This window comes from Pristiophorus japonicus, chromosome 21 (genome assembly GCF_044704955.1).
Source record: "Pristiophorus japonicus isolate sPriJap1 chromosome 21, sPriJap1.hap1, whole genome shotgun sequence".
In the NCBI taxonomy this organism is placed as follows: Eukaryota; Metazoa; Chordata; class Chondrichthyes; family Pristiophoridae; genus Pristiophorus; species Pristiophorus japonicus.
In genome coordinates this window covers 14,996,585-15,023,271 of record NC_091997.1, presented here as the reverse complement: position 1 = coordinate 15,023,271, position 26,687 = coordinate 14,996,585, and the positions used below count along the sequence as shown (strand labels likewise).

At 45.9% G+C, this 26,687-nt stretch overlaps 1 protein-coding gene across 1 annotated transcript in view; it reads left to right on the top strand.

The window, feature by feature from the left end:
• The window catches only part of LOC139234103 (beta-1,4 N-acetylgalactosaminyltransferase 2-like), a 52,865-nt gene that overhangs the window by 8,898 nt on the left and 17,280 nt on the right, over positions 1-26,687 (top strand). Inside the window, exons 4-10 of the mRNA XM_070865041.1 lie at positions 10,411-10,517; positions 10,607-10,644; positions 12,338-12,518; positions 13,889-13,975; positions 14,080-14,267; positions 15,234-15,374; positions 22,790-23,015. Of these exons, the coding sequence (XP_070721142.1) occupies positions 10,411-10,517; positions 10,607-10,644; positions 12,338-12,518; positions 13,889-13,975; positions 14,080-14,267; positions 15,234-15,374; positions 22,790-23,015 (968 nt within the window). The remainder of the gene's footprint in view (positions 1-10,410; positions 10,518-10,606; positions 10,645-12,337; positions 12,519-13,888; positions 13,976-14,079; positions 14,268-15,233; positions 15,375-22,789; positions 23,016-26,687) is intronic.

Below are 26,687 nucleotides of genomic sequence, written 5' to 3'. Positions count from 1 at the left end.
GAAAAGTTCACCACATTTAACTCTGTGTGGGGAGTGAGCCTGGTGGGATTCCTATTTCTGAGTCAGAAGGTGCAGCATTTAAACCCTGCACCAGACAGTCCTGGCAAGTGGGGCTCCAGTGAGTGATTGCCGCTCTGAATTCCGGGTTGACTCAGCAGAAAACTTGCTTCTGGTGGATTGTGGGAGTCCATAAAACCCTCCATTACAACAAAAGCTTGCATTTCTGTAGCGGTTTTAACGTAGCAAAAGGTCCCAAAGCACTTCACAGAAGCGTTATCCAAACAAAATTTTACATCGAGCCACACACTGAGATATTAGGAGAGATGAACAAAAGCTTATCAAAGTGGTAATTTCAAGGGAGCAGGGAGAAGTAGATAGGTGGAGAAGTTTAGACAGGGAGTTCCAGAGCTAGTGCCGAGGCAGCTGTAGGCACGGACGCCAGTGGTGCAGCGATTAAAATCGGTAATGCGCAAAAGACCAGAATTGGAGGAGCACGTGGATCTTGGAGAGTTGTAGGACTGGGGGTTTCAGAACTAGGGATGGGCGAGGCCATGGAGAGATTTGATAACAAGGATGAGAATTTTTAATTTAAGGCGTTACCGCACTGGGAGCTAACGTAGGTCAGCGAGCAAAGGGGTGATGGGTGAATGGAACTTCGTGCAACTTCGGATACGGGCAGCAGAATTTTGGATGTGCTCAAGTTTATGGAGGGTGGCCATGAGAGGTTTATAGGTAACAATGGCATGGATGAGTTGGAAGTAGGCTATCTTGGTGATCGAGCGTGTTATATATGCAGACTATAGTTACACTCTCTGTGTAGTCACTGTATAGTTGCACAAGATGGAGACTTGTTACCTGATGTATTATCAATAAGGTTTACACTGTGTATAAACTATGCTGGCACAATTTCAGGGTGCAACTGGTGGAGACCGGGATTTCCTGCCCCTGTGGCAGAGGCTGTCCACCAGAGGGCACTGCAGTGGGAGACCTGAGGGTCACCTGCATAGGTGTGCAGGGCCCAGTATAAAAGGCTGCCCACCAAGCTTGTGCCTCACTTTGGAGTTACAAATAAAGGATCAAGGTCACTACAGTTTGAGTACAACACATTGCCTCGTGGAGTCATTCATAAGTACATTACAGACGTAACAACTAGCGACGAGAATACGGACTTTCACACGATTATGGCTATCTTTGGACTTCACAGAGGGTGATGATTGGGATGCCTTCACGGAAAAGCTTGAGCAATATTTTGTGGCAAACACCTGGCAGGGGAGACGGACACATTGGCAGAGAAGCGCAAGGTTATACTGCTGACCAGTTGTGGGCCCGAGGTCTACCGCCTCGTCAGGGACTTGCTGGTACCCACGAAGGCCAAGGATAAGACATACGATGAGCTGACTGAACTAATTCGTGACCAACTAAAACCAAAACAGAGCATCCTCACGGCCAGGCACAGATTCTACACTCATCGCAGACCTGAGGGCCAGGAGATTGCAAAATATGCTGCTGACCTTAAAGAGATTTGCGGCACTGTGTGATTTCGGCACGCACCTCAGCGAAGCATTGTGAGACATTTGCATTCTGGGAATTGGTCATGAGGTCCTCCTTTACAAACTATTATCTGCCGACACCACAGTCAACCTGCAGAAGGCCATCAGCATCAGTCAGGCATTCATGACCTCGACCTGCAGCACCAAGCAAATTATTCATCCTGTGGACTCAAATCCGGCAAGTACTGTACACAGAATGGTGCCTTTCACAGGCAAGACTGTAGAACGTGGTTCTGCCCAGGGCAGAGAGCACAAACCTCAGGGTTCCAGAACTCAGAGTCCGCTGAGGGGTGCTAATCGAGTAACACCATGCTGGCGTTGCGAAGGAAACCATAGGGCTCACCAGTGTCAGTTTGCTGACTACGTATGCAAAGCTTGTAACATGAAGGGCCACCTCCAGCGTATGTGTAAAAGAAATATGACTCACCGTCTAGCAGAGGAGTCGGTCGATGCCTTTGAATCCAGCGGGGAGTATGATGATTTGGCCAGAGAGGCAGCTCATCCCCACGAAGAAGTGTATGGAGTGCAATGAGACCTGGGTGTCATGGTACATCAGTCATTGAAGGTTGGCATGCAGGTACAGCAGGCGGTTAAGAAAGCAAATGGCATGTTGGCCTTCACAGCGAGGGGATTTGAGTACAATTGTACAGGGCCTTGGTGAGGCCACACCTAGAGTATTGTGTACAGTTTTGGTCTCCTAACTTGAGGAAGGACATTCTTGCTATTGAGGGAGTGCAGCGAAGGTTCACCAGACTGATTCCCGGGCTGGCGGGACTGACATATCAAGAAAGACTGGATGAACTGGGCTTGTATTCACTGGAGTTCAGAAGAATGAGAGGGGATCTCATAGAAACGTTTAAAATTCTGACGGGTTTAGACAGGTTGGATGCAGGAAGAATGTTCTCAATGTTGGGGAAGTCCAGAACCAGGGGTCACAGTCTAAGGATAAGGGGTAAGCCATTTAGGACCGAGATGAGGAGAAACTTCTTCACCCAGAGAGTGGTGAACCTGTGAAATTCTCTACCACAGAAAGTTGTTGAGGCCAATTCATAAATATATTCAAAAAGGATTTAGATGTAGTCCTTACTACTAGGGGGATCAAGGGGTATGGCAAGAAAGCAGGAATGGAGTATTGAAGTTGCATATTCAGCCATGAACTCATTGAATTACCAGTTTCAGTAATGGCCACCAAATCATACCCATTTGTAATGATTTGTGCCATCAACTCATTTACTTTGTTTCGAATGCTGCGTGCGTTTAGGTAAAGTGTTTTAATACTAGTTTTTAAACCATGATTTTTAGTTTTGACCCTCCTACAGCCCCTTTATATTCATACATATTGTCCCTTCCTATCACCTTGTGGTTTACACTTACCCCAGTGCTACTCTGCTCTGTTGCCTCCTGCCTTTTGCATTCTTTCTTGGGGTTCTGTTCATCTGAGCTCTCACCCACCCTAACTAGCTCAGAGCCCTCTCCTGGGTTCCCATCCCCCTGCCAAGCTAGTTTAAAGCCCTCCCAACCGTACTATCAAAATCACCCGCGAGAACATTGGCCCCGTCTCTGTTGGGGTGTAACCTGAGCGACTTGTACAGGTCCCACCTTCCCCAGAAGCGGTCCCAATTGTTCAGGAAACTAAAGCCCTCCCTCCTACCCCAACGGGAGAGTGGAGAGCACCAGTTCCAACTGTCGCAGGACAGAGAGTGGAGAGCACCAGTTCAAACTGTCACAGGACGGGAGAGTGGAGAGCACCAGTTCAAACTGTCGCAGGACGGGAGAGTGGAGAGCACCAGTTCCAACTGTCGCAGGACAGAGAGTGGAGAGCACCAGTTCCAACTGTCGCAGGACAGAGAGTGGAGAGCACCAGTTCAAACTGTCGCAGGACAGAGAGTGGAGAGCACCAGTTCAAACTGTCACAGGAGAGAGAGTGGAGAGCACCAGTTCAAACTGTCGCAGGACGGGAGAGTGGAGAGCACCAGTTCAAACTGTCGCAGGACGGGAGAGTGGAGAGCACCAGTTCAAACTGTCACAGGAGAGAGAGTGGAGAGCCCAGTTCCAACTGTCGCAGGACGGGAGAGTGGAGAGCACCAGTTCAAACTGTCACAGGGTGGGAGAGTGGAGAGCACCAGTTCCAACTGTCACAGGACGGGAGAGTGGAGAGCACCAGTTCAAACTGTCACAGGACGGGAGAGTGGAGAGCACCAGTTCCCACTGTCACAGGAGAGAGAGTTTAACAAAGTCTAACAAAGGATTTGATTGGGGTAAAGCCAGCAGGGTTCTCTTAAAGGAGACCTGCAACCAACTGAACTTAAAGAGACATTGTATGCATGGCAATCAATGTAAAGAACCGATTAAGATTATGAACAAAATGTTCTTGCGAGATGTTGGTACTAGAGTGTCCCCAAAAGTAGCGAATTCGGGAGGGTAAAGGCGCCGATCCTGATGCCCTGCCCTAGGTGTCCCCACAAGTTATCGGCCAGCAACCTCAGGAGGGTGAAGGCACTGATCCTGATACCCTGCCCCAGGTCTATCCAACGCTGCAGGCACCCGATGGCACTATTCGCCACGGACCTGGAAACGAAAACAGCGCCAATACACGTAGTCGGCCGCCGTTACCCCCCACCTGGGTGGAGACGGTGCAGCCCCAGACCCAGTCGCTACCTCGGCCATGTCCGGGAGCGAAAGGTCAGAACCAACGAGTTCCCCAAACAGGACCTGAAACAGCCAGGTTCACAACACCGTTAAAGAGCAGGCAGAAGATTCTGCAGCCCTCAAAGGAGGACAGGGAGGCCACACACATCTGTGGCTCTACCCACCACTAGGCAACGGCAAAGGCCCTGAGTCCTGGCTCGGTGAGCGAACCAAGCCCACCCCTCTAGCAGGGGGCGCAGCGCCGCTATCAGATGACTAGGACCCCGTCTGCTTGCTCTGGAACCTGCGTCCTCACATACCTGTACTGCTACCTCAGTACTTACCATGACTGAATGCAATCTACCTAATCCTGGCGCACGTCCGCAAAACGTAACGAATGTAAGTCACTGAACCAAGGTGTCACGATACAAACTGTAACTTCCTTTCTTTATATTTGCATTGTGTCTGATCCTATATGTTAATGTGCCTGCTGCATGATCTCGCTGGCGGGGGGTGGGGGGGTGGAAATGGATGTATGTAGCCATAGACACACACACAGATCACATCCAGAACCCACTGGAACCTCCACTGCATCATCAAACCATCCAAACAGTTAACCACTACCCAATGTTGTGGCAAAAAGGACTTGGGGGTTAACAGGGAGAGAGCCAAGCCAAAGCACAGCCAAGATGCAAGGGCTATTGGCACTTAAGTCTGGGGAGAGCTAAGCCAGAGCACATAGTGCAAAGGTAATCGGCACAAAGGACTTGGGGGAAGAGTGATGTTATATATGCAGACTAAAGTTATACTCTCTGTGTAGTCACTGTATAGTTGCATAAGATGGAGACTTGTTACCTGATGTGCTATCAATAAGGTTTACACTGTGTATAAACTATGCTGGCATCACTAGAGGGTGCAACTGGTGGAGACCGGGGTTTCCTGTCCCTGTGGCAGAGACTGTCCACCAAAGGGCACTGCGGTGGAAGACCTGAGGGTTACCTGCATAGGTGTAAAAGGCTGCCCACCATGCTTGTGCTTCACTCTGGAGTTACAAATAAAGGATCAAGGTCACTACAGTTTGAGTACAACACACTGCCTTGTGGAGTCATTCATAAATACATTACAGACATAACAGAGCGGATATGTGTTCAGAAGCTCATCTAAAGATCAAATATGGCATGAAAGTTGTGAATGATCCATTTAAGCCTCAGACAGTTGCCAGGGAGAGGCACGGAGTCAGCTGCTCGGGAACAGGTTGTGGCCAGGATCAAAAACAATTGCTAGAAATTCGGCGATTAACTTTTGAAATCTTTAAAAATTAGCACCAAGTACTATTGATTCTCAGCTTCCTGTAAATTGGCTGTTAGCACTCCAGGAAAGAATTGGAGCACTAAATCAAGTGCTAATGCCCTCTGTAGGGCGCTACAGGAGCGCTACTAGCAGAACGATAATCTATTTCAGGTGCAATGCAATCGGCAATGATCCTTTACACTGGCTCCATCCAGCTCTTAAAGGGGAGGTTCCATCATTGTGCAGATCCTCATTATCAGCACAGCTGGCTGTGAAGTCGACCTGCAACCAACTCAATCCCCTGATCATAATGGCTGTTCCTACTCCCAGGGAGACAGCTCATCATTTCACGGACGTGGTATTGGAGGCATTGGTGGTGGGAGTGAAGCGAAGGAGGGCAGTGCTGTTCCCGGCCACTGGAAGGAGGCCATTTTCCCAGGTCTTCAGGGCAATGTGCAGCAAAGCGGCTCAGGAGGTCTCGGTCAATAGTGTGGTGCAATGCAGCCTGACACATTGCCGGAAAAAATTCAACAACCTCAGTCGGGTGGTCAAGCTGAGTACCTGCTTCAAGAGGTCCTTCATACCAGCATCTGAACCTCTGTCACCCACCAAGCATCTGCACCTACTCAAACTCACATCCACATCTCACGCCTTGCCTACAATTACAACTCTTCAACTGTGGCATGCATATCTCCCAAACACCTAGCTGGACTCTGACTCAAACGCATTCATTTCTCTTGCAGTCCAAGATGGCCCACATTAGGAGGGAACAGCAGAAAAGAGGCGGGGGTGGGTGATGCACAGCTCCAGCAGCTTACAGACCTTGAGGAGCGAGTGGTGCAACTCATTGGGCCACAGGTGGTGGGCGGCGTGGCCGTCGGCAACATCAACCCCATTGGGGGCAACAACGGTATCCTCAACCCCTCTCCTTTTCTCATCCCACTTACCCCTCACACCACAAGCCTTTCTCATTTTCCAGCTCCTGATAATGTCTGCATTCCTTGCTCCATTCTGTCCCCGTGCCCTCTCCTTAACACGAGTCTTGTGCCTTTATGCTTTCAAATAATCAGCTAGCAGATGACCAGCCTGTCCCTGAGCCTCCCACTGAGAGTGAGGAAGAAGAAGAGGAGCAAAACTCTACGTCACTGCATCTCTCGCGCACAGGCATCGCCTCAGATACTGGCACTACGTGATCTTTAGAGGTAAGTTTAGTATAGGGGTCTACACTGGGTGATACACTGGGGATGAACGGGTTGCAGCAAGGCCATTGGGAAAGGGTAGCTCAGGAGACAGCTCTATGGAGGGTAAGTTCACGTGTGAGTTCTGCTGCAGGACTCAGATGAGGACCTCGATGAGGAGAGTTCACAAGATGGGTGATGGCCATGCACTCCGAGAGCCTCTCAGCAATGGAAAGGAGCATGGAGGAGTCCATATACAACATTGCAGAGAGTTCTGCGCACACCATTGAGTCCATAATTTCCTGCAGAGGATGGTGGACTCCCAGAGTGACCGTGCGGATCCAGACCTCATGATGCGTGTCATGGGCGATGTGGTAACTTCCATTGCAGTCGCAGCTGGATGCCACGCAATGTCTTACTGCTGTCATGCACTTAATAGTTGGTGGCATCGAATCTCAGACTGTTCTCATACAGTCTCTACTGGATGCCACGCAAGCTCTGATGGCTGCCATCGTTGCTGGGTCCACTACAGTCCACCGGGGATCTCACGAGTTGCAGCACGTCACCAATCCGCACTCCAGCAGATTCGTAGGGAAGCTGAGGTGCTTCCCTGGGGGAGTGGCAGTGGGTCACTGGTCATCTGTATTCTCTTGCATCGACACTCAGCAGCCTTCCTCCAGCCCTGTTACAGCCACTGGGGAGACCATACATAGGAGCAGTAGATTAGTAAAAGGCAACATTAAGAGGAAAAGTAAGGGTTTGCGCAAGGGTTAATATTGTTGTTGTATATATGTGGTTACTGATTTTGGATACATTTATTATTGGAATGTTGCAGATTAGCAGATTTGCTGCTGTGTCTCATTTCAGCTTTGGGGTGTGATATGGAATGAGAAGTTGATGGAATAATGGAGGTATGTTAAGCAACCTGGAAGTGGCCTCGAATTCATTGGAACTGAAGTCTGATGACGTGGTCACGGAGCGCCCTTGCACAAGCCCGACTGAGTGTCTGTCTCCTCCGCCCTTGCTGTTCTGGCTCCTGTTCCACCTTCTCTTCCTCATCCTTGTCCTTCTCCTTTCCCTCGTCCTCCTCTTGAGGTGCTGCAGCAATGCCTGGTGGCAATGGCCGCGCCCTCATGAGGGCCAAGTTGTGCAGCATGCAGCAGAAGGCGACGAAAAGGGACTCACATTAGCTGAGTACTGGAGGGCTCCTCCCGACCGGTCAAGGTAGCGGAACCGTTGCTTGAGCATTCCGACGGTCTGCTCAATGATGTTCCTGGTGGCAGCATGGCTCTCATTATATGAGTGCTGGGCATGTGTTGGGGTTGCGGAAGGAAATCATAGAAACATAGAAACATAGAAAATAGGTGCAGGAGTAGGCCATTCGGCCCTTCGAGCCTGCACTGCCATTCAATGAGTTCATGGCTGAACATGCAACTTTAGTACCTCATTCCTGCTTTCTCGCCATACTCCTTGATCCCCCTAGTAGTAAGGACTTAATCTAACTCCTTTTTGAATATATTTAGTGAATTGGCCTCAACAACTTTCTGTGGTAGAGAATTCCACAGGTTCACCATTCTCTGGGTGAAGAAGTTTCTCCTCATCTCGGTCCTAAATGGCTTACCCCTTATCCTTGGACTGTGACCCCTGGTTCTGGACTTCCCCAACATTACGTTCTGTTATCACTTCCCGGAGGCACTAACGGGAGGTGCAAAGGCGGCCAATTTCTCCCCCAGTGGCTTTGGTCTTCCCAATACTTAGTTGGACTAATTTTCTGCTCATCCAGTACTGGATATCAGACAAGCAGTGTGAAAAATTAAAGACAGTAGAGGGGTTAAGAGAGGTGGTGGTGTGGTAGAGCTCAGTTTCGTCAGCATACATGTGAAACCTGATGTTGTGCTTTAGAATGATGTCGCCTAAGGGCAGCAGGTAGATGAGAAATAGGAGGGGGACAAGGATAGATTCTTGGGGAACTCAACAACAACTTGTAGTTATATAGCGCCTTTAACGTAGTGAAACAACTCCAGAGGTGATGGTAGAGGAGTGGGAAGAGAAGCCATTGAGGGTGATCCTCTGGCTAGGACTGGATAGATAAGAATGGAATCAGGTGAGTGGAGTCCCACCCAGCTGGACGACGGAGGAGAGGCATTGGAGGAGGTTGATGTGCTTAACCGTGTCAAACGCTGCTGACATGTCAAGAAGGATGAGAAGGGATAGTTTAGCATTGTCCTAGTCTCATAGGATGTCATTTGTGACATTGGTAAGGACAGTTTTAGTACTGCAACGGCCCAAAAACCCAATCGGAAGGATTCAAACATGGAGTTGCGGGAAAGATGGGTACGGATTTGGTTGGCTACAGCATGTTCAAAGATTTTGGAGAGAAAAGGGAGGTTGGAGATAGGGTACTGGTTTACAAGGGCAGAGAGGTCAAGGGTTTTTTTTGAGGAGAGGGGTAATGAGGGCAGATTTGAAGGGCAGGGGGATAGTACCCGAAGAGGGATAACTGTTAACAATATCAGCTAACATGGGGGTCAAGAACACAAGTTTTATGGTCAGCAGTTTGCTGGGAATTGGGTCAAGGGAGCAGGAGGTGGGTCTCATGGTCAAGATGAGCTCGGAAAGGGCATAAGGGGAGATCGGAGAGAAACTACAGATAGATGTGAGGTCAGGGCTAGGGCAAGGGGGAACCTTAGAGGAATTTTGACCCAGTGGGCTAAGGCAAGGAAGGGAAGCAGCAGAGGTAGCTGAACAGATGACCTCAATCTTAGTTCTCGCACTTGTTGTTGGAGGTGAGGGTGCAGGGAAGATCTGTTTCAGAAAACAGTTTGTAGTGGAGAAGAGAAGCCACCAAGGGTTAGCTTTGCATTCCAGGATGATTCTGGAATAGTGAGCAGATTTGGCAGAGGAGAGCAGGTCCCGGTTGTGCTGTATGTGGTCCAGCCAGGTCTGGTGATGAATGGCTAAACTAGTTGTCTAGTATAAGCATTCAAATCTGCGTCCCCTGGACTTAGGACAATCATAAACTCAGCAGATAACAACAGTGGTGAGGGTGGGCTGTAAGCGAGACATAGTTACTGTAAAACATAAGCAAATGAATAGCAGATCATAGACACAGCAGCTGAGTGTTACAATGTAGTCCAGTGGCGAAGCGTAGTCTTGACATCCAGAGAAGTCCAGAAATTTGGACGGCACACTTGAGCAAAAATCCAGTTCTCACTGAAGAAATTAAAGAGCAAGCATGGTCAGGGTATGGGCAGTGGGCCCAGGTAACTTTAAACTAGCAGTCAATTCATAACTAGGGCTAAAATGTACCCATTATTAGAGCCAGGGTAACATAAACAATGGCAGAGAGAAGATTGGAGGAGAACGGGCAAAGGATAGCCAAGGATAGAGTTGCACAGCAAAGGAGCTCTGTAGGGAACTGGCAGCCCAATAGCCATCTCAACAGAGGTCTATTCATCAAGGGAAGGGAATGAAGATAAGACAAACATACCTCTCTGAGGGACAGGGCTGGGATTTGAAAATGAGCACAAAGGTCTATTCTTTTCACAAGGGTTTAACGGAGGAATGCTTCTCCACTGTGATCGGGGCTCTGGATTATTCTTAATAGGTCTTGCTGTAGCTTTTCAGCTGCTCAATAACATTTTGGAGTCAGTGCAATTTTAACTGGGGGTTCAGTTTAATCAGCAGCTATTTGATTGTAGATGAAAATAAAAGTAGAATGCATGTACAAACTTCTTTTATTATGATGACCTATTTCTATACAGAAATGAATCACCCTTGAAGAATATAATCATAGCCCAACCCAATTCTCCTCTAAGCTATCCTATCCAAGGAGTTGAAGTACTGCCTCTACATTCGATCATCATCCCAGGTTAGATTATCAATTTAATTTTCAGTAACGCAATGAACATTATTCATTTTATTGTTTCATTTCATATAAAACATAATCTCTTTCTCCAGGTTTAGGTTTGCATGCATCCAAAAGACACAACTATATGGTATGTAAAATCTTACATTTCTCCTTTTCCTCCAAGTTTTTCCTCTCCTGTGGGCGCTGACTCCTACCGGGCTACTGTTCCGCAGCTACTGGTAGCCCTCCTGCACCTTATTGAAGGTGCCATTCTGTACATGCGAGTCCAGATGATGATTGCCAGCAGGATATTGAGTGTCAGCTTGGCTCTGTGGTTGCACTCTTACCTCGGAGTCAGGAGGTCGTGGGTTCCAGCCCCATTCCGGAATCTGAGTAGATAATCTAGGTTAATGCTTCAGTGCTGTGCTGATTGGTCGGAGGCACTGCCTTTTGGATGAGATGAGATTCTAGTCCTGTTAAGCCAGTCATTTTGCAGTAAAAGAAAATTGAATTATTCAATAATTTGAATTCATCATAAAGAGTAAGAAGTGGGAATTTAGTGCTAAAGAATTTAAAGTACACTATATTCGAAGTGTCACCAGCACTATTCACTTTTGTATTGCTGACTGAGCAGGCTAAATTGTTGGATTAATAGGTGATCCCAGTTTATCCTCAATGATTCGGCTTCATAATCCCAATGTGGGTGCAGAGAGCTTTAGTGAGACAAGATGAGAAACCTCAATACATTCAGTACGTAAATTACAGTCAAAACATTGGTCCAGAAATTGCGGTCGGAGGCTTGCCGGGGGCAGATGCCTCCGACCGCAATAATTTCTATGAAAGTACCCGGTGATCCCAGAGGTTCGGCGCCTTGCGGTCCTGGGGCTCTACGCGAAGGCCAGTGTAGAGGCCCACGTATCTCAGGATTGTACAGGTTTCATACGGATCTCTGGGATCATGTGGGCTGGCCCAATCCATCAGAGTGAGGGATCCTCATTCATACTTGTAGTAATTCCATATGTACGGAGCTGCCATAAGTATGAATGGGAATACCCCCAAAAACACAAACACTGAAATTACATTTTAAAAACACATTACATATTTAAAATTAATTAAAATACTATTTTATTAAATCATTTATACAAAAATGTTTTTTTATAATTTTAAATGTTTTAACAGGGCTAAAAATAAACTTACCTTAATGGACAGGGTTTTTAATTTATAAATGAGTGGTAACATTTTACTTTTCTATTTTTTTAAACTCTTACGCTGGTCAAAGCAGATCTTATGCCTGCTTTTACCAGCATAAGAATTTGAAGGACATTCATTCGGCCTGCGGTGGCTTTTTTCCTTCGCAAGCGTGCGGTCTGTCAAAAGAGTGCCAGGTTTAGCTGCATGCGCTTCGCATGTGCCTAAACCCGCAACTTGCGGGTACCCCACGGGCACATGCGCACTTCATACGTGCCCATGGGGAGCGCAAGTTCAGGCCCAATATCCCCTGTCCGGAGCTCCGGACAGCACCGCAGTTCGTTCCCAGTCCTCTCTTCAGTTCTTCTGCTGTGTTGAGTTCTGCTGGGCTGGTCAGCTCTTTTGGACTTCTTTATATATCTTTTGGGTTATTGAATCCTTTAACCCTATTACAGGATAAGCTGGGATGAGTCATTTCTCCAAGTTAGATAAGCCCGGTGTGAAGTTGTTCGCCACCAGTTCTCATAATACAATTAGTGGGCCTGTAATTACATCTGCGCCTACCTTTATCTATACTGCAGATTCTTACACAATTCTACACAATATTTTATGACATTTGTATGAGGTAAATGATCTATTTTCTTCTTACATAGATCAAACTGAAAGCTACGCAAGGTGTATTTAATACAATTGCTACAGTCCCTGAGGGTGTGTTAAAAGGATTAGGCGAGAAAGAATTGACAGTGGCAAGCTCAAGTTTGGAACTCATCAATGCGATACTCAAATATGTTACTTACACAAGCAAAAGGTATCATATTAATACAGCTGATATAGGTAAGTACAGCATGCCATGTTTTATTTTTTAATGTCGTTTTGAATTACCTTTCAACTCAACCTGACCATGAAATAAATCCCCTTTCTTGGCAGCTTATTCAAGATCTTCCTTCATGATGTAGACATTAAAAAGAAAAAGATTCTTAAATTTAGTTTTTGGCTCCCTACGCCAGGAGACATTCCCATCGAATAAAATGAGAGCACTTCCCAGAACGCAAACTTGGTGTCCCTATTCCAACCCCATGTCTGCTCCACCAAGACTGTTTTATTCCAGCTCCATGAGATTGCCCGTCTCCACACCTGCCTCAGCTTAACTACTGCTGGAAACCCTTACCAAGCCATTGTTACTAGACTTGACTACTCCAAAAGCTCTTCTGGCCAGATTCTCATCTTCCACCCTCCATAAACTTGAGCTCATTCAAAATACTGCTGCCCATATCCTAAGTTGCACTAAGTGCCCTTCTTCCATGAGCTGACCTACATTGACTCCCAGTCTGTCAATGCCTCGATTTTAAAATTCTCATCCTAGTTTTTAAATCTCTCCATGGCCTGGCCTTTCCCTATCTCTGTAACCCCCTCCAGCTCTACAATTCTCCGTGATCTCTGCACTCCTCCAACTTTGGCCTCTTGCGCAACCTGATTTTAATTGCTCCACTATTAGTGACTTTGCTTTCACCTCTCTGGGCCCTAAGCTCTCGATTCTACTCCCTAAACTTTTCCAACTCTCTCTCCTTCTTGAAGGCGCTCCTTTAAACCTACTTGTTTGGCCACGTTTTTGGTCACCAGTCTTATAATCTCCTTATGTGCCTCGGTGTCATATTTTGTTTGTTAACGCTCCTGCGAAGCACCTTGGGACCTTTTACTATGTTAACAACGCTATATAAATGCAAGTTGTTGTTGTGATACATTATGACCATAAAACTAGAGATTCATGAGCGCTGTGAGGTTGCACTTTCTCAGCATTCTTTTTGTTTTCACTCCACACCCTTGGCGCAACACTGAATGTCCCCCTCCAGTGGGGAATCATGGGTGCAATCCCACATACCCTACTACTCTAATCCATCAAGTTGGAAAATCTGATTTAAAAGACAGTTCACATCAACTGGGACCAGCAAAGTCATTCTTATTACAGCCTTTTCTTTGAGCTCCTCTACGAATGATCTAATGGGGGGATTGACCGGAACCAGCAGGATGGTTGTAATAATGGGTTTAACAATAAGATTCCTCACTGCTTTTCACATCCAGAATTAAATATTGCGTCTATCCCATAAATGGCTTCAGCTATTTTTGGAAATAATCAGTCAGTGAAATTTCATAAATTTGCTGGACAGGAAATGTGTTGTACTTTACAAATTGTTCTTTTTATAAAGTGTCTTTTCAGTTTGAAGAACATACTGCTGTATTTCCAATCATTATCAGGCAGTCCCCAACGCCACGCTTATTTGATCCCGGGCCAGGTAACTTCAATTGGAATTTGGGTTACAAATCAGAGATTTGATCAGTACACTTGAATAAAATTTGTTTCTTCAACTAACTGAGATTTTTATTTTCCTTATTCCAGACAGTAACATCAATTCCTTGGTTACCATAACAACAAAGACGTTCTTAAGATATCATAAGCTTCGAATCATGATAGATAGCGTTCGGAGATTTTACCCAAACATGACAATAATCATTGCAGACGACAGTGACATTATTGAAAAAATTGAAGGACCACATATCGAGCATTACACAATGCCATTCGCAAAAGTACAGTAAAGATTCCCGTACTCAATTTATGTACTATACAGGCTTTAAACCAACATTCGTGGGGAATTCTAGAACTAGGGGGCATTGTTTCAGAATAAGGGGTCGCCCATTTAAAACGGAAATGAGGAGGAATTTCCTCTCTCAGAGAGTCGTGAATCTTTGAAATTCTCTACCCCAGAGAGCTGTGGAGGCTGGGTCACTGAATATATTTAAGGTGGAGATAGACAGCTTTTTGAACGATAGGGGTGTCAAGGGTTATGGGGAGTGGGCAGGGAAGTGGAGTTGAGGCCAGGATCAGATCAGCCATGGTCTTATTGAATGGCAGAGCAGGCTCGATGGGCCAAATGACCTACTCCTATTTCTTATGCTCTATGTTCTTTTTAGATTCCAAAGCACAATTAGGTAAATTGGATTGATATGGTATCATTACTGCTTTCTAGCCTTTGTAACCCACGTACTGTCAATCTCAATGTTGACAGTTCCAATGTAGTCTGAAAATATTATGCAAAAACAAAATCCGGGCTAATGTAATTTTAGAAAAATATGTTTGCCTGGTTTTGATTTAAGAAGAGTTCATATTCCTGTGGCATTAAGGTGCATTGTGTATTTTCTCTATTATTTATTGTCTCCTTACTGTCGAAGCTCCTTCAGGTGAATTGTAGTCTTTCTACTTTGTTCTCTGTTAACTCATATGTCAGGTTTCCCTTCCAGTCCACATTTTGGACAGCGTCCTTTAGAAGTAAAGATTGAGAGATGTACAAGCCTTTTAGTTGAATCAAAGGAACGGGAGGGAACGAGGGAGGAAGAAAACACTAGGAAACAAAGTAATCTTTCTGCCATTGCTCTCATGTGACTTTAAATAGGCATGATCATTGGTGTAACATTATTGAGACCAAACCAATTTCAAAGAAACCAAATTGTCCACACTTACTGATCTTGAACATCTTGGAATTTTTTTCTTCTCAGGGATGGTTTGCTGGAAGAAACTTGGCAGCTTCTCAGGTCACAACTAAATACATGCTTTGGGTGGATGACGATTTTTTATTCACAAAAGAAACAAAATTGGAAAAGTTGGTAGATGTATTGGAAAACACAAACTTGGATGTGGTAAGTATGGAACTGAAGAAAAGTGGAGACGTTTGTTTCAGATACTTCAATCTGTTGAATATTCCAGTTTGAAACATTCCCTAAATGAATCTTCACTTGCATTGAAGATACAGCTATTGATGTTATGTTCAACTAATGGAGAAGCAAAAAAAATGATTTGCAGCTATTAACTTGTAGTGCGAAGTCATTCCTAGAATAATCTGTGAAAAGAATTTTATAGCGTGGTGTCTATTGCATGATGCTAAATCAATTCAAAGTCGGATTATGATTCATTTCAATGGAACCAACTCATCATCTCTATTTAGAAAACAGCTGACTGAAGCTGCCTGAATTCTCCATCAGCTGTTCGCACTGTTAACAACTCCGGCAGTCGAAAAGTGGAGACTTTAGGCAGCTTCGATCAGCTGTTCATGCAGTATGTTAAACAGATTAACGGGGTGGACAGCACTCAGCTCCTCAGATTTGCCTCGAAAATTGGAGGTGTTAGCACTGGCCGTTATGGCCCATTTTGGTTAAATAAATGGCGGCCGCCTCTCTTCTGGCGGGTTCCACAGTGGCCGCCATTTTCAGCAGGTCGGCAACGCTACCAAGACCTGCAGCCTCAGAGTAGGGTAACTACCTTTTAACTAGCTCTTAACTATGTCAATTGGCTCGCCTACCGCTTGGTGTCGGGTCTGTGAAGCGCAGGCAAACCTGGCACTTGGGAAACTGACACAGAGGCGGGTTCACAGCGAGATCTCAACCCGCTGTCAATCTTTATATTTTGATAGCGGACCCACCTCCAAACCCACCCTCTGAGCGCTGGCAAAATCCCAGCCTGGGTGTGCAATGCTTGCCTGATGCCCGATCTACCATTTTCGTGTTTGCCGCTCCAATTGTCAGCCTGTGTTAATTACAAACAGTTGATCAAGCGTTCACAAGCAGCAAAGAGTCTGCAAGAGCATGATTTAAAGTGATCATCAGCAACAACTTGCAGCTAGCATGCTTTTCCAACTTGACTGGCTTTGTAGAACTTTCTATAAATCTTGCAGCTTTCTAAACTTGTTTCAAGTTCCTAAGGTGACAGGGCGTGTTGGTGCAAGTGGAGAATGCCTTCATTCTTCTTTAAATGCAGCTGCTTACACCACTTGTGCGCAGTCATGGGGGCTCTACTTGCAGTCCCCCTCGCGTTCGAGTATCTTCAGAAGACGGAACGGAGGCAGCAAAGAGGAGAAGAAGCGCACAGAAGGAGAAGGAGGAGGGCCAGGAGAGCTCTCAACAGGAGGCCTTACCCACCCAAGGTTTTCAGAGAGCACTTCTCTTATCTCACTGAAGCGAGGAGCAGTGTATTTAGAAGTTCTGCTTCACCAAGGAGGTGGTCACAGAAATCTGCCACCTTCTGCAACCAGACCTGCAGCCGCAGAGTAGGGTGATCACGGCTCTTTCAGTGGCCTTCAATTTCTTCACCAGCTGATCCATCCAGTCTAAAGCAGGAGATATAGCTAACATCGCCCAGTTCGCCATCGATCACTGCATCTGGGAGGTCACAGAGGCTCTCTACACCTGGAGAAGGGACTATATTGTCTTCTCTGAACAAAGAGAAGCAGGATAAGCGTGCATGTGGCTTTGCCAGGATAGCGGTCTTCCCCATGGTGCAGGACGCTATCGACTGCACCCGCGTGGCTTTGCGGGCTCCGTATGCCAATCCTGAGATCTTCCGTAACTGCAAAGGCCACCACTCACTTAATGTGTAGTTGTTGTGCGACCACATCCAGCACATGCTGATGATCAATGCTAGCTATCCCGGCTGCAATCATGATGCCTTCATCCTGTGATAATCTAGTGTGGCTGAAATCTTACAGTCACCATATCAACCAGTGGGTGGCTGCTCGGAGACAAGGGCTATCTGCTCTACACCTGGCTGAAGAATCCCCTCTGCAGCCCCATCACTCATACCCAGCAATCTTAAAATCAGAGCCATGCTGCCACCAGGAACATTATCATGCAGACCACTGGGCTGCTGAAGCAATGGTTCTGCTGCCTTGACCACTCGGGAGGAGCCCTCCAGTACTTGCGGGAGCCGGCGTCCCATTTCATGGTGATCTGCTGCATGATTCACAACTTGGCTTTCATGAGGGCACAGCAGGGATTGCAGGGCCACCTCAGGAGGAGGAGGAGCAAGAGGAAGATGAGGAGGACGAGGAGGAAGGGTGGAGACGGGCAGCTGTCCGTGAACACCTCAATGAATGGAACACCGGATCCCAATTGCTCACCACATCCCCATTATACCAGCCCTCTGTTTCGGAGCATCATAGCATCCTCCTGGGCACAAAGCTGAAAGGAGAGCCTCCACAAAACAAACATTTCAAACAAACTGAATAAATTTACATTCAATTTACAGTACAGTCCCTTAGTGACTGTCCTTCAGCGCCCTTTCCTGCTCCCCCAGTGGCTGCAGCATGGGTGGTGGAAGGCTGCGGAGTTTCCATGGGGAAGACTGAAGATGGCCATGCAGGACACCATCGACCAGCTGTGGACCTAGAAGGCCCAGCTGTAAACTGCACCATCACATCATGGACGGCAGAAGTCTGGGCTGGCTGAATGACAGGCAGCAGCAAGAGTAATGTGGCAGTTGTGGAAGTAGGTCAATCTGAAAGAGGACAGCAGGTTCCTGCTCCACAGACCCACTGTTAATCCCCCAGGGCGGCGCCTCAGCATTCTTAGCAATCTATTGGAGTGGTGAAAAGCAAGATATCCATGCATACACCATCAGCAGCTTGTAAGTAGGAAGAGATTCTGGGATGAGGAGTAAGTAGGATGTGAGAAGGATTAGGAATGACCATTCTTGAATGGCCATTATTGACCCAAGAGCTTCAACTTCTCCCGTTACCAGAGCCTCGATGACTTCCCCTCCAATGATTTGAGCACCTTCTCCACCGTTGGCCACTGCTTGTGAATTTATGAGCCCCCTTGGCCTGCAAGAGAAAGGGAAGTGTCAGTGAGTGTGATGCAATGTGTTTGGGTGATTTGCCTGCCATAGTTGAATAGCTGTCAGGGAGTGCAAAGTGTAAGATGTGGATGTGAATGTTGCAGCAGTGGTAAGGGTGTGAGGGTGAAGTGAAGCTTTGATTGTGTGAGATATGAGTGGTGATAGGTAGAGATTGTTGATAGGTGAGGGCTAGTGGTGTGGTGCATTGAGCAGTGTGTGAGGCTTGTGCAGATAGTGGAATATGGCATCTGCTGAAGCCTTTCTTACCTTGATCTGCTGTGTGAGGTCATTGAACTTCTTTCGGCACTGGATCCAGGTCCACGGTATGAAACTGTTAGCTGTGCTGTACGCAGCTCTCTCTTGCCAGAGCCTACAGCAAATGAGCTTTGATGGCTTCCCAGCACTCTGCAGGACCAGGACAACCCACCTTTTCTCCACTGCCACTATCAAAAGCCACATCTGAGAACCTTCTGGCTCGTTCGCTATGTTGCAGCTGAGCCATGTCTTCAGACTCCAATGGCAATGGGATGTTGCTGTATCAAAGCACCTCCTCTTTAAGTTGTGGAGAGACACTTGGCCAAAAATTACTGGCCATTAGGCTGCACTCTATATTGGCTCACCTGTTAAGAGCTAAGCCAACAAGCAGTGCAGTTAGCACTGAGATCAGCACTGCAATCATGTAAATGAGCAGCCAGCATGAGTTTTGCATCCTGCCTGCACCACTTTGAACGGGCGCAGCCAAATACTGGGAGGGAGGGACAGACAGACTTTATATAGTGCCTTTCACGATCACCAGATGTCTCAAAGTTCTTTACAGCCAATGAAGCACTTTTATAGTGTAATCACTGTTGTAATGTGGGAAACACGACAACCAATTTATGCACAGCAAGCTCCCACAACCAGCAATGTCTCATGGCGGCTGGAGAGGAACTTGGAAAGGGAGGGTGTAAATCCAGTTGTCATGGTCCATGCTGGAACAAATTATATAGATAGGAACAGGGAGGAGGTCCTCCTGAAAGAGTATCAGGAGTCAGGCTCTAAATTAAAAAGCAGGACCTCGAGGGTAATAATCACTGGATTATTGCCCGAGCCACATGCAAATTGGCGTAGAAGCAGACATCAGGAGATTTAACACGTGGTTAAAGGGTTGGTGTGGGAAAGAGGGGTTCCTTTTCTTGGGACACTGGCACCACTTCTGGGGCAGGAAGGAGCTGTACCGATGGGATGGGCTCCCCCTGAGCTGGGATGGGACCCGTGTCTGAGTGGAAAGGGTAAAGAAGAAGGTGGTAAAGGCTTTAAACTAATAAGGTGGGGGGGAGGGATCTACAAGAAACGTAACCAGCCCAAATAAACAAAACAGGAAATGAGAACATAGGAAAGAATAAAGTAAGGGAGGACATTGATGGCAAGGGAATAAATAGAGTTATAGAACAGGAGTCTAAAAAGATGGTTAAACATAAAATGAGAGGAAATCCTATTAAAAACGAGTTAAACTGTCTGTACAGCAATGTACAGAGTGTCTGTAATAAAAAAGGGGAGCTGAAGACAAATCATGCGTTGCGAGGAACCAGATATATAAAGGGATTACTGAGACATAACTAAAGAAAAATCACGACTAGGAATTAAACATTGCAGGGTATAATATATTTAGAAAAGATAGAGAGAGAAAAAGGGGAGGTGGAGTAGCTGTACTTATTAGGGATAACATAATGGCAGTAGAAAAAAATGATGCAGCTATCAGCGACAAAAATAGAATTCCTATGGATAGAGATAAAAAGATAATAAAGGATCAATCACACTAATAAGTGTAATCTACAGACCACCTAATAGTGGAAGGGAGGTGGAGGAACAAATATGCAGACAAATTAGGGAAATGAGTAAAAACATAGAATAATAATCATGTGGGATTTCAACTACCCTGATGTTAGTTGGATAGAAGAGTTAGGTACAGGGGATAAGGGAATGTAATTCCTACAATGTGTACAGGCCTCCTTTCTGAACCAATATGTAAAAATCACAACAAGGGAGAATTCACTATTGGATCTAGTAATGTGGAATGAACCACAGCCGACATGAGAAGTAAAAGTAGGGGAACATCTAGGCAATAGTAACCACAATATAATAGGCTTTAAAATGATAATAGGGATGGACAGAAGTATGATGAAAACTAGGGTAATGGTTTGGAGAAAAGCTGATTTTGAAGGACTGAGATTAGACTTGGGAAAATAAAATGGGCAACAATATTGGCAAACAGTGATGTAGAGCAGCAATGGGAAACATTCAAAACAGTGTTCAACAGAGTGCAGGAACAATATATTCCGCTAACAGGAAAGAACAAACTAAACACTAATGAGACTTCATTGATAAATAAAGCCATAAGGGAACAATTGAGGGTAAGGAAAGAGGCATGCATTCAGTCCATAGACAGCGGGAGGGTACATGATAAGGGAGAATATGAAAAGATTAGGAGAGAAGTCAAAAAACAATTAGGAAAGCAAAGATGAACTATGAAATTAAATTATCAAGGAACATAAAACAAAATAGTAAAATATGTTACATTTTCATTAAAAAAAATATGAAGTGCCAGAGGACTGGCAGATAGCTAGCGTAATACCTATATTCAAGAGGGGGGATAGAACATGCCCAGAGAATTATGGACCAGTCAGTTTAACATTGATGGTAGGAAAAATAATGGAATCCCTACTAAAGGAGAAAATAGAGGAACATCTAGAAGACAAAAATATAATAATGAATACTCAGCATGGATTTCAAAACGGAAAGTCTTGCTTGACCAAACTCATTGAATTTTTTGAAGAGGTAATAGACAGTGTAAACAATAGTAATGCAGTAGATGTAATTTATCTAGATTTTCAAAAGGCCTTCAATAAGGTACCCCATAATAGACTGATGACCATGGTCAGAGAATGTGGAGTCAGGGGACAAGTAGTAGAATGGATAGCTAGCTGGCTTCAAGACAGAAAGCAGAGAGTAGGGGTAACAGGCAGAAGTGGGTAGTGGTGTTCCACAAGGATCAGTGCTGGGACCACTGTTGTTCACAATTTATATTAACGATTTAGACTTTGGAAACAAAAACACAATTTCTAAATTTGCAGATGACACCAAACTGGGGGCGATAGTCAATACTGAGGAGGACTGCAACAAATTACAGGAGGACATTAATAAACTTCCAGAATGAGCATATAATTGGCGAATGAAGTTTAGAACAGATAAATGTGAGGTATTACATTTTGGTAGGAACAATACTGAGGTCACTTACTACTTGGAGGGTGACAGTCTAGATGGGGTATAGGAACAAAGGGATCTCGGAGTACAAATACACAAATTACAAAAAAGTTGCGACACAAGTGAGCAAAACCATAAAAAAAGCAAATCAAGTACTAAGGTTTATTTCGAGAGGTATTAAATTGAAAAGTAGGGAAGTTATGCTAAACCTGTATCGAATCTTGGTTAGACCAGATTTATAGTACTGCATACAGTTTTGGTCGCCATATTATAAAAGGCTGTAGAGGCATTGAAGAGGATGCAGAGAAAATTTACAAGGATGATATCAGAAATGCGAGGGTATACATATCAGGAAAGGATGAACAGGCTGGGTCTCTTTTCTCTTGTAAAAAGGCTGAGGAGTGCCCTAATAGAGGTCTTTAAAATTATGAAAGGTTTTGATAGAATGGATACAGAGAGAATGTTTCCACTTGTGGGGAAGAACATAACTAGAGGCCATCAATATCAGATAGTCACCAAGAAATCCAATAGGGAATTCAGAAGAAACTTCTTTACCTAGAGAGTGGTGAGAATGTGGAACTCACCACCACAGGGAGTGGTTGGAGCGAATAGTATAGATGCATTTAACAGGAGGTTAAACAAGCATTTGAAGGAGAAGGGAATAGAGGGTTATGCAGATAGATTTAGATGAGGAAAGACACGAGGAGGCTCGAGTGGACCATAAACGCCGGAATGGACTGCTTGGGATGAATGGCCTGTTTCTGTGCCGTATATCCTATGTAGCAATGTGATAATGACCAGCTAAATTGTTTTGTTATGTTGATTGAGGATTAAGTAGTGGCCTCCCCTGCTCGTCTTAGAAATCTTTTATGTCCACGCGAGAGAGCAGACAGGGCCTCGGTTTGACGTCTCATCAGAAAGACAGTGCCTCCGACAGTTCCCTCAGCATTTCACTGGAGTGCCAGCCTAGAACTTTGTGCTCAAGTCCCTTCTGGCTCAGTGGTGAGTGTACTACCCACAGAGTCACAGCTGACAAGGAAGGAAGGAAGGAAGGAAGGAAGGAAGACGTTACTCATGTCTGCTTCCCCTGAGAGGAAATCATAGACACTAGTGTGTACAGAAAAATTAAATATCAAAACACAGAGGCAATTTATCATTTCCAATGTACCATTTCTCAAATAACAAAAAATACAATTTTCCATAGGTTGGTGCCTCTGTGGATGGTATTCAATACCAGTTTAAGATGTGGTATGAAGAAGGAAATAGTGATGATGGAAACTGCTTGTTTTCCAAGTCTGGTAGTTTTCATGCACTGGATGGGTTTCCAAACTGCGTGGTAACCAGCTGTGTGGTGAACTTTTTTCTGGCCAAGACAAGAAAGGTACTGAGTGCTGGATTTGATCCTCGATTGGCAAGGGTGGCTCACTCAGGTAAATGAACCATTCAATCATACTGTCTCTCTGTTGATAATTGCACTAGATGATGATAATCAGGTTTGTCTTCATGCCTAGGTAACTGTCATAGGAAAGCAAAATGCACCATAAACATGGTTTCAAGTAGTCTCTGTCTTCTGACAAAATATTAGACTTGTTTTATCTGTAGATCATTGGACTAAAAAGAAAAGATTAAAATGAAACCAGGTATTTCGAAAACTGTTAATCTGAATATTGCAACTTAATGCTACTTTTTTTCTGACATTTTAATTATTAATTCGCTTAGTTCTGGAATCTGTACAACTGTTAATGTTTGTCATATTTTATCATAGCATTAATGTCTGCATCAACCCTATTGATTAGCATTGTGGATGATGGTTTCACATTTAGCTGAAACATTCAGATCATATGGGCCAAATTTGGTGCAGGTTGTGCTGGCAGCCGCTGAGGATCCGCTGGAAATGTATGTTTTCTGGGCGATTCCTCTGGGAAGACTTTGTGAGACGTTTGAACCAGTACTTCGTGGCCAACAAAATGAAAGGGGTCGGCGATGCAGATCGGGGCCAGGCCGTGTTCCTCACTGTGTGCGGTTCAAAGATCTACAGTCTGATAAAGAATCTACTCATGCCTAGTGATCCAACAGAGAAAACATACGAGGAGTTGTGTACATTGGTACGGGAGCACCGCAAGCCAGGTGACGGTATCATCATCTCGAGATACGGGTTTTATACACATGTTCGATCGGAGGGCCAGAGCGCGGCAGAATTTGTTGCCAACCTGGGATGTCTAGCGGGACTGTGCAAGTTCAGGACGGTGTTGGCAGACATGCTGCGGGACTTCTTTGTTAGCGGTATCAACCACAAAGTGATCCTGCGCAAACTCCTGGCGCTGGAAGAGTTGGATTTAAAAAGGGCCATCCAGATCACTCAATCATGTATGATGACGGCCAGGAGTTTAAAGCAAATATTGGTGAAAAACCGAACCTCGGCAAGTACTGTAAATGCAATTGATTCGGCGCTTGGCAGAGCGGCACATGGCAGGACCTATCCGGCTGCGTTCGCGAAACCTGTGACTGCCCAAAGTCCGCCAGCGAGAATGTATCTGATTTCTCCATGTTGGCGATGTAGGGGAACTCATCAGCACCAGCAATGCCGATTTAAGCAATATAGTTGCAAAGGGTGTCTGAGAGTGGGGCATCTCCAGCACAAGTGTCCACAGATGAGCAAGCGAGCTGCGGCACACCACGTGGAGGATGAGATTCAGACTAGCGCAGATCCGGATACGCAATACGAGATGCCAGAGGCGGAAGTGTATGGACTGTACTCTTTCATAACCAAGAGTAAACCAATTTTGATTAATGGGAAGTTTAACGGGATACCGGTATCAATGGAACTGGCCACAGGGGCGAGTCAATCGATCATGAACAAGTGGGCATTTAATAAACTGTGGGATACTAAGACTGTGAGGCCCAGGCTGAGCCCTGTTAACGCCCAAGCTGTGCACGTACACCAAAGAACTGATAAAGGTGATTGGCAGTGCACAAATTAACGTGTCGTATAACAGTGCAGTTCATGAGTTACCACTGTGGATTGTTCCAGGCAATGGCCCAATGCTGCTCGGCAGGAGCTGGTTGGAGAAAATCAGTTGCGACTGGAACAACATAAAGGCGTTGTCATCAGAGGATGCCCAAGTATTGAGCAAGTTCCTCTCGCTGTTCGAGCCGGGTATCGGCAACTTCACGGGAGCCAAGGTGCAGATCCACGTGGACTCAGATGCAAGACCCGTCCATCATAAAGCTCGGGCAGTGCCATATATGATGAGGGAGAAAGTCGAAATTGAACTGGACAGACTCCAGCATGAAGGGATCATATCACCAGTCGAATTTAATGAATGAGCCAGCCCAATTGTTCCTGTGCTGAAAAGTGATGGCACAGTCAGAATCTATAAGGAGACTACAAGGCTACTGTTATATATGTAAACTTGTATTTACTCTGTAGAGCCACCAGAGGGCTCATCCCCTGGAGTCCCAAGGGATGCCATAATCGCTTGGGAGCGCAGGTATTTAAGGCGGCCTCACAGGTTGGAGAGGCACGCTGGAGACCTGCAATAAAAGACTAAGGCCACACTTTACTTTGAGCTCAGTGTTCAATCTAACTCTTTCTCCATACATAACAACTGGCGACGAGATACAGATAGCGAACTCAAAGATGCAGAGAACAGTGGGCATTCTGGAGAAATTCTCGGAGGGAGATGATTGGGAAACTTTTGTGGAGTGACTCGACCAATACTTTGTGGCCAACAAGCTAGATGGGGAAGAGAATGCTGCCAAATAAAGGGTGATCCTCTTCACCATCTGTGGGGCACCAACGTATGGCCTCATGAAGAATCTGCTCACTCCAGCGAAACCCACAGAGAAATCGTACGATGATTTGTGCATACTGGTCCGAGAGCATTTGAACCCAAAGGAAAGCATTCTGATGGCGAGGTATCGGTTCTACACCTACAAAAGTTCTGAAGGCCAGGAAGTGGCGAGTTATGTCGCCGATCTAAAACGCCTTGCAGGCCATTACGAATTTGAAGGACATTTGGAGCACATGCTCAGAGACTTTTTCGTACTTGGCATTGGCCATGAAACCATACTTCACAAACTTTTGACTGTAGAGACCCCAACCTTGAGTAAGGCCACAGCGATAGCCCAAGCGTTCATTGCCACCAGTGACAATACTAAGCAAATCTCTCAGCACAAAGTACTGCCACAAGTACTGTGAACAAAGTGATGTTGTTTTCGAATCGCAACATACAGGGCAGGTCACACATGCCTGCAGCTGCACGTCCGCAGATGTCTCAGAGTCCACCATCAAGGGTGATGAATGCAAGGCAATTAACACCTTGTTGAAGCTGCGGGGGTGATCATCATTTCCATTCATGCCGATTCAAAGGGTACATTTGCAAGGGCTGTGGAACAATGGGACACCTCCAACATATGTGCAGGCGAGCTGCTAATCCTGTTAAACCTGCAAACCACCATGTCGCAGAGGAGGACAGATCCACGGAGGATTACAATGAACCAGAGCCTCAGACCGAGAAGGCAGAGATACATGGGGTGCACACATTCACCACGAATTGTCCCCCGATAATGCTGAATGTTGAACTAAATGTCGAATTCCCGGTGTCAATCGAACTGGACACGGGCGCGAGCCAGTCTATCATGGGCAAAAAGACTTTCGAAATATTGTGGTGCAACAAGGCCTCAAGACCAGTCTTAACTCCAATTCGTACAAAACTAAGAACTTACACGACAGTAGTGATTCCCGTAATCGGCAGCGCTACCGTAAAGGTCTCCTACGATGGAGCTACCACAAGCTGCCACTCTGGGTGGAACTGGGCGATGGTTCCATGTTGCTCGGCAGGAGCTAGCTGGAACTGGGACGACATCCGAGCGCTATCGCCCGCTGACGACACTTCGTGTGCCCAGGTCTTAAACAAGTTCCCTTCGCTGTTCAAACCAGGCATCCGGGAAATTCCAAGGAGCAAAAGTGAAGATCCACCTAATTCCGGGGGCATGACCCATCCATCACAAGGTGAGAGCAGTGCCGTACATGATGAGAGAAAGGGTAGAGATTGAGCAAGACCGGCTGCAACGAGAGGGCATCATTTCACCGATCGAGT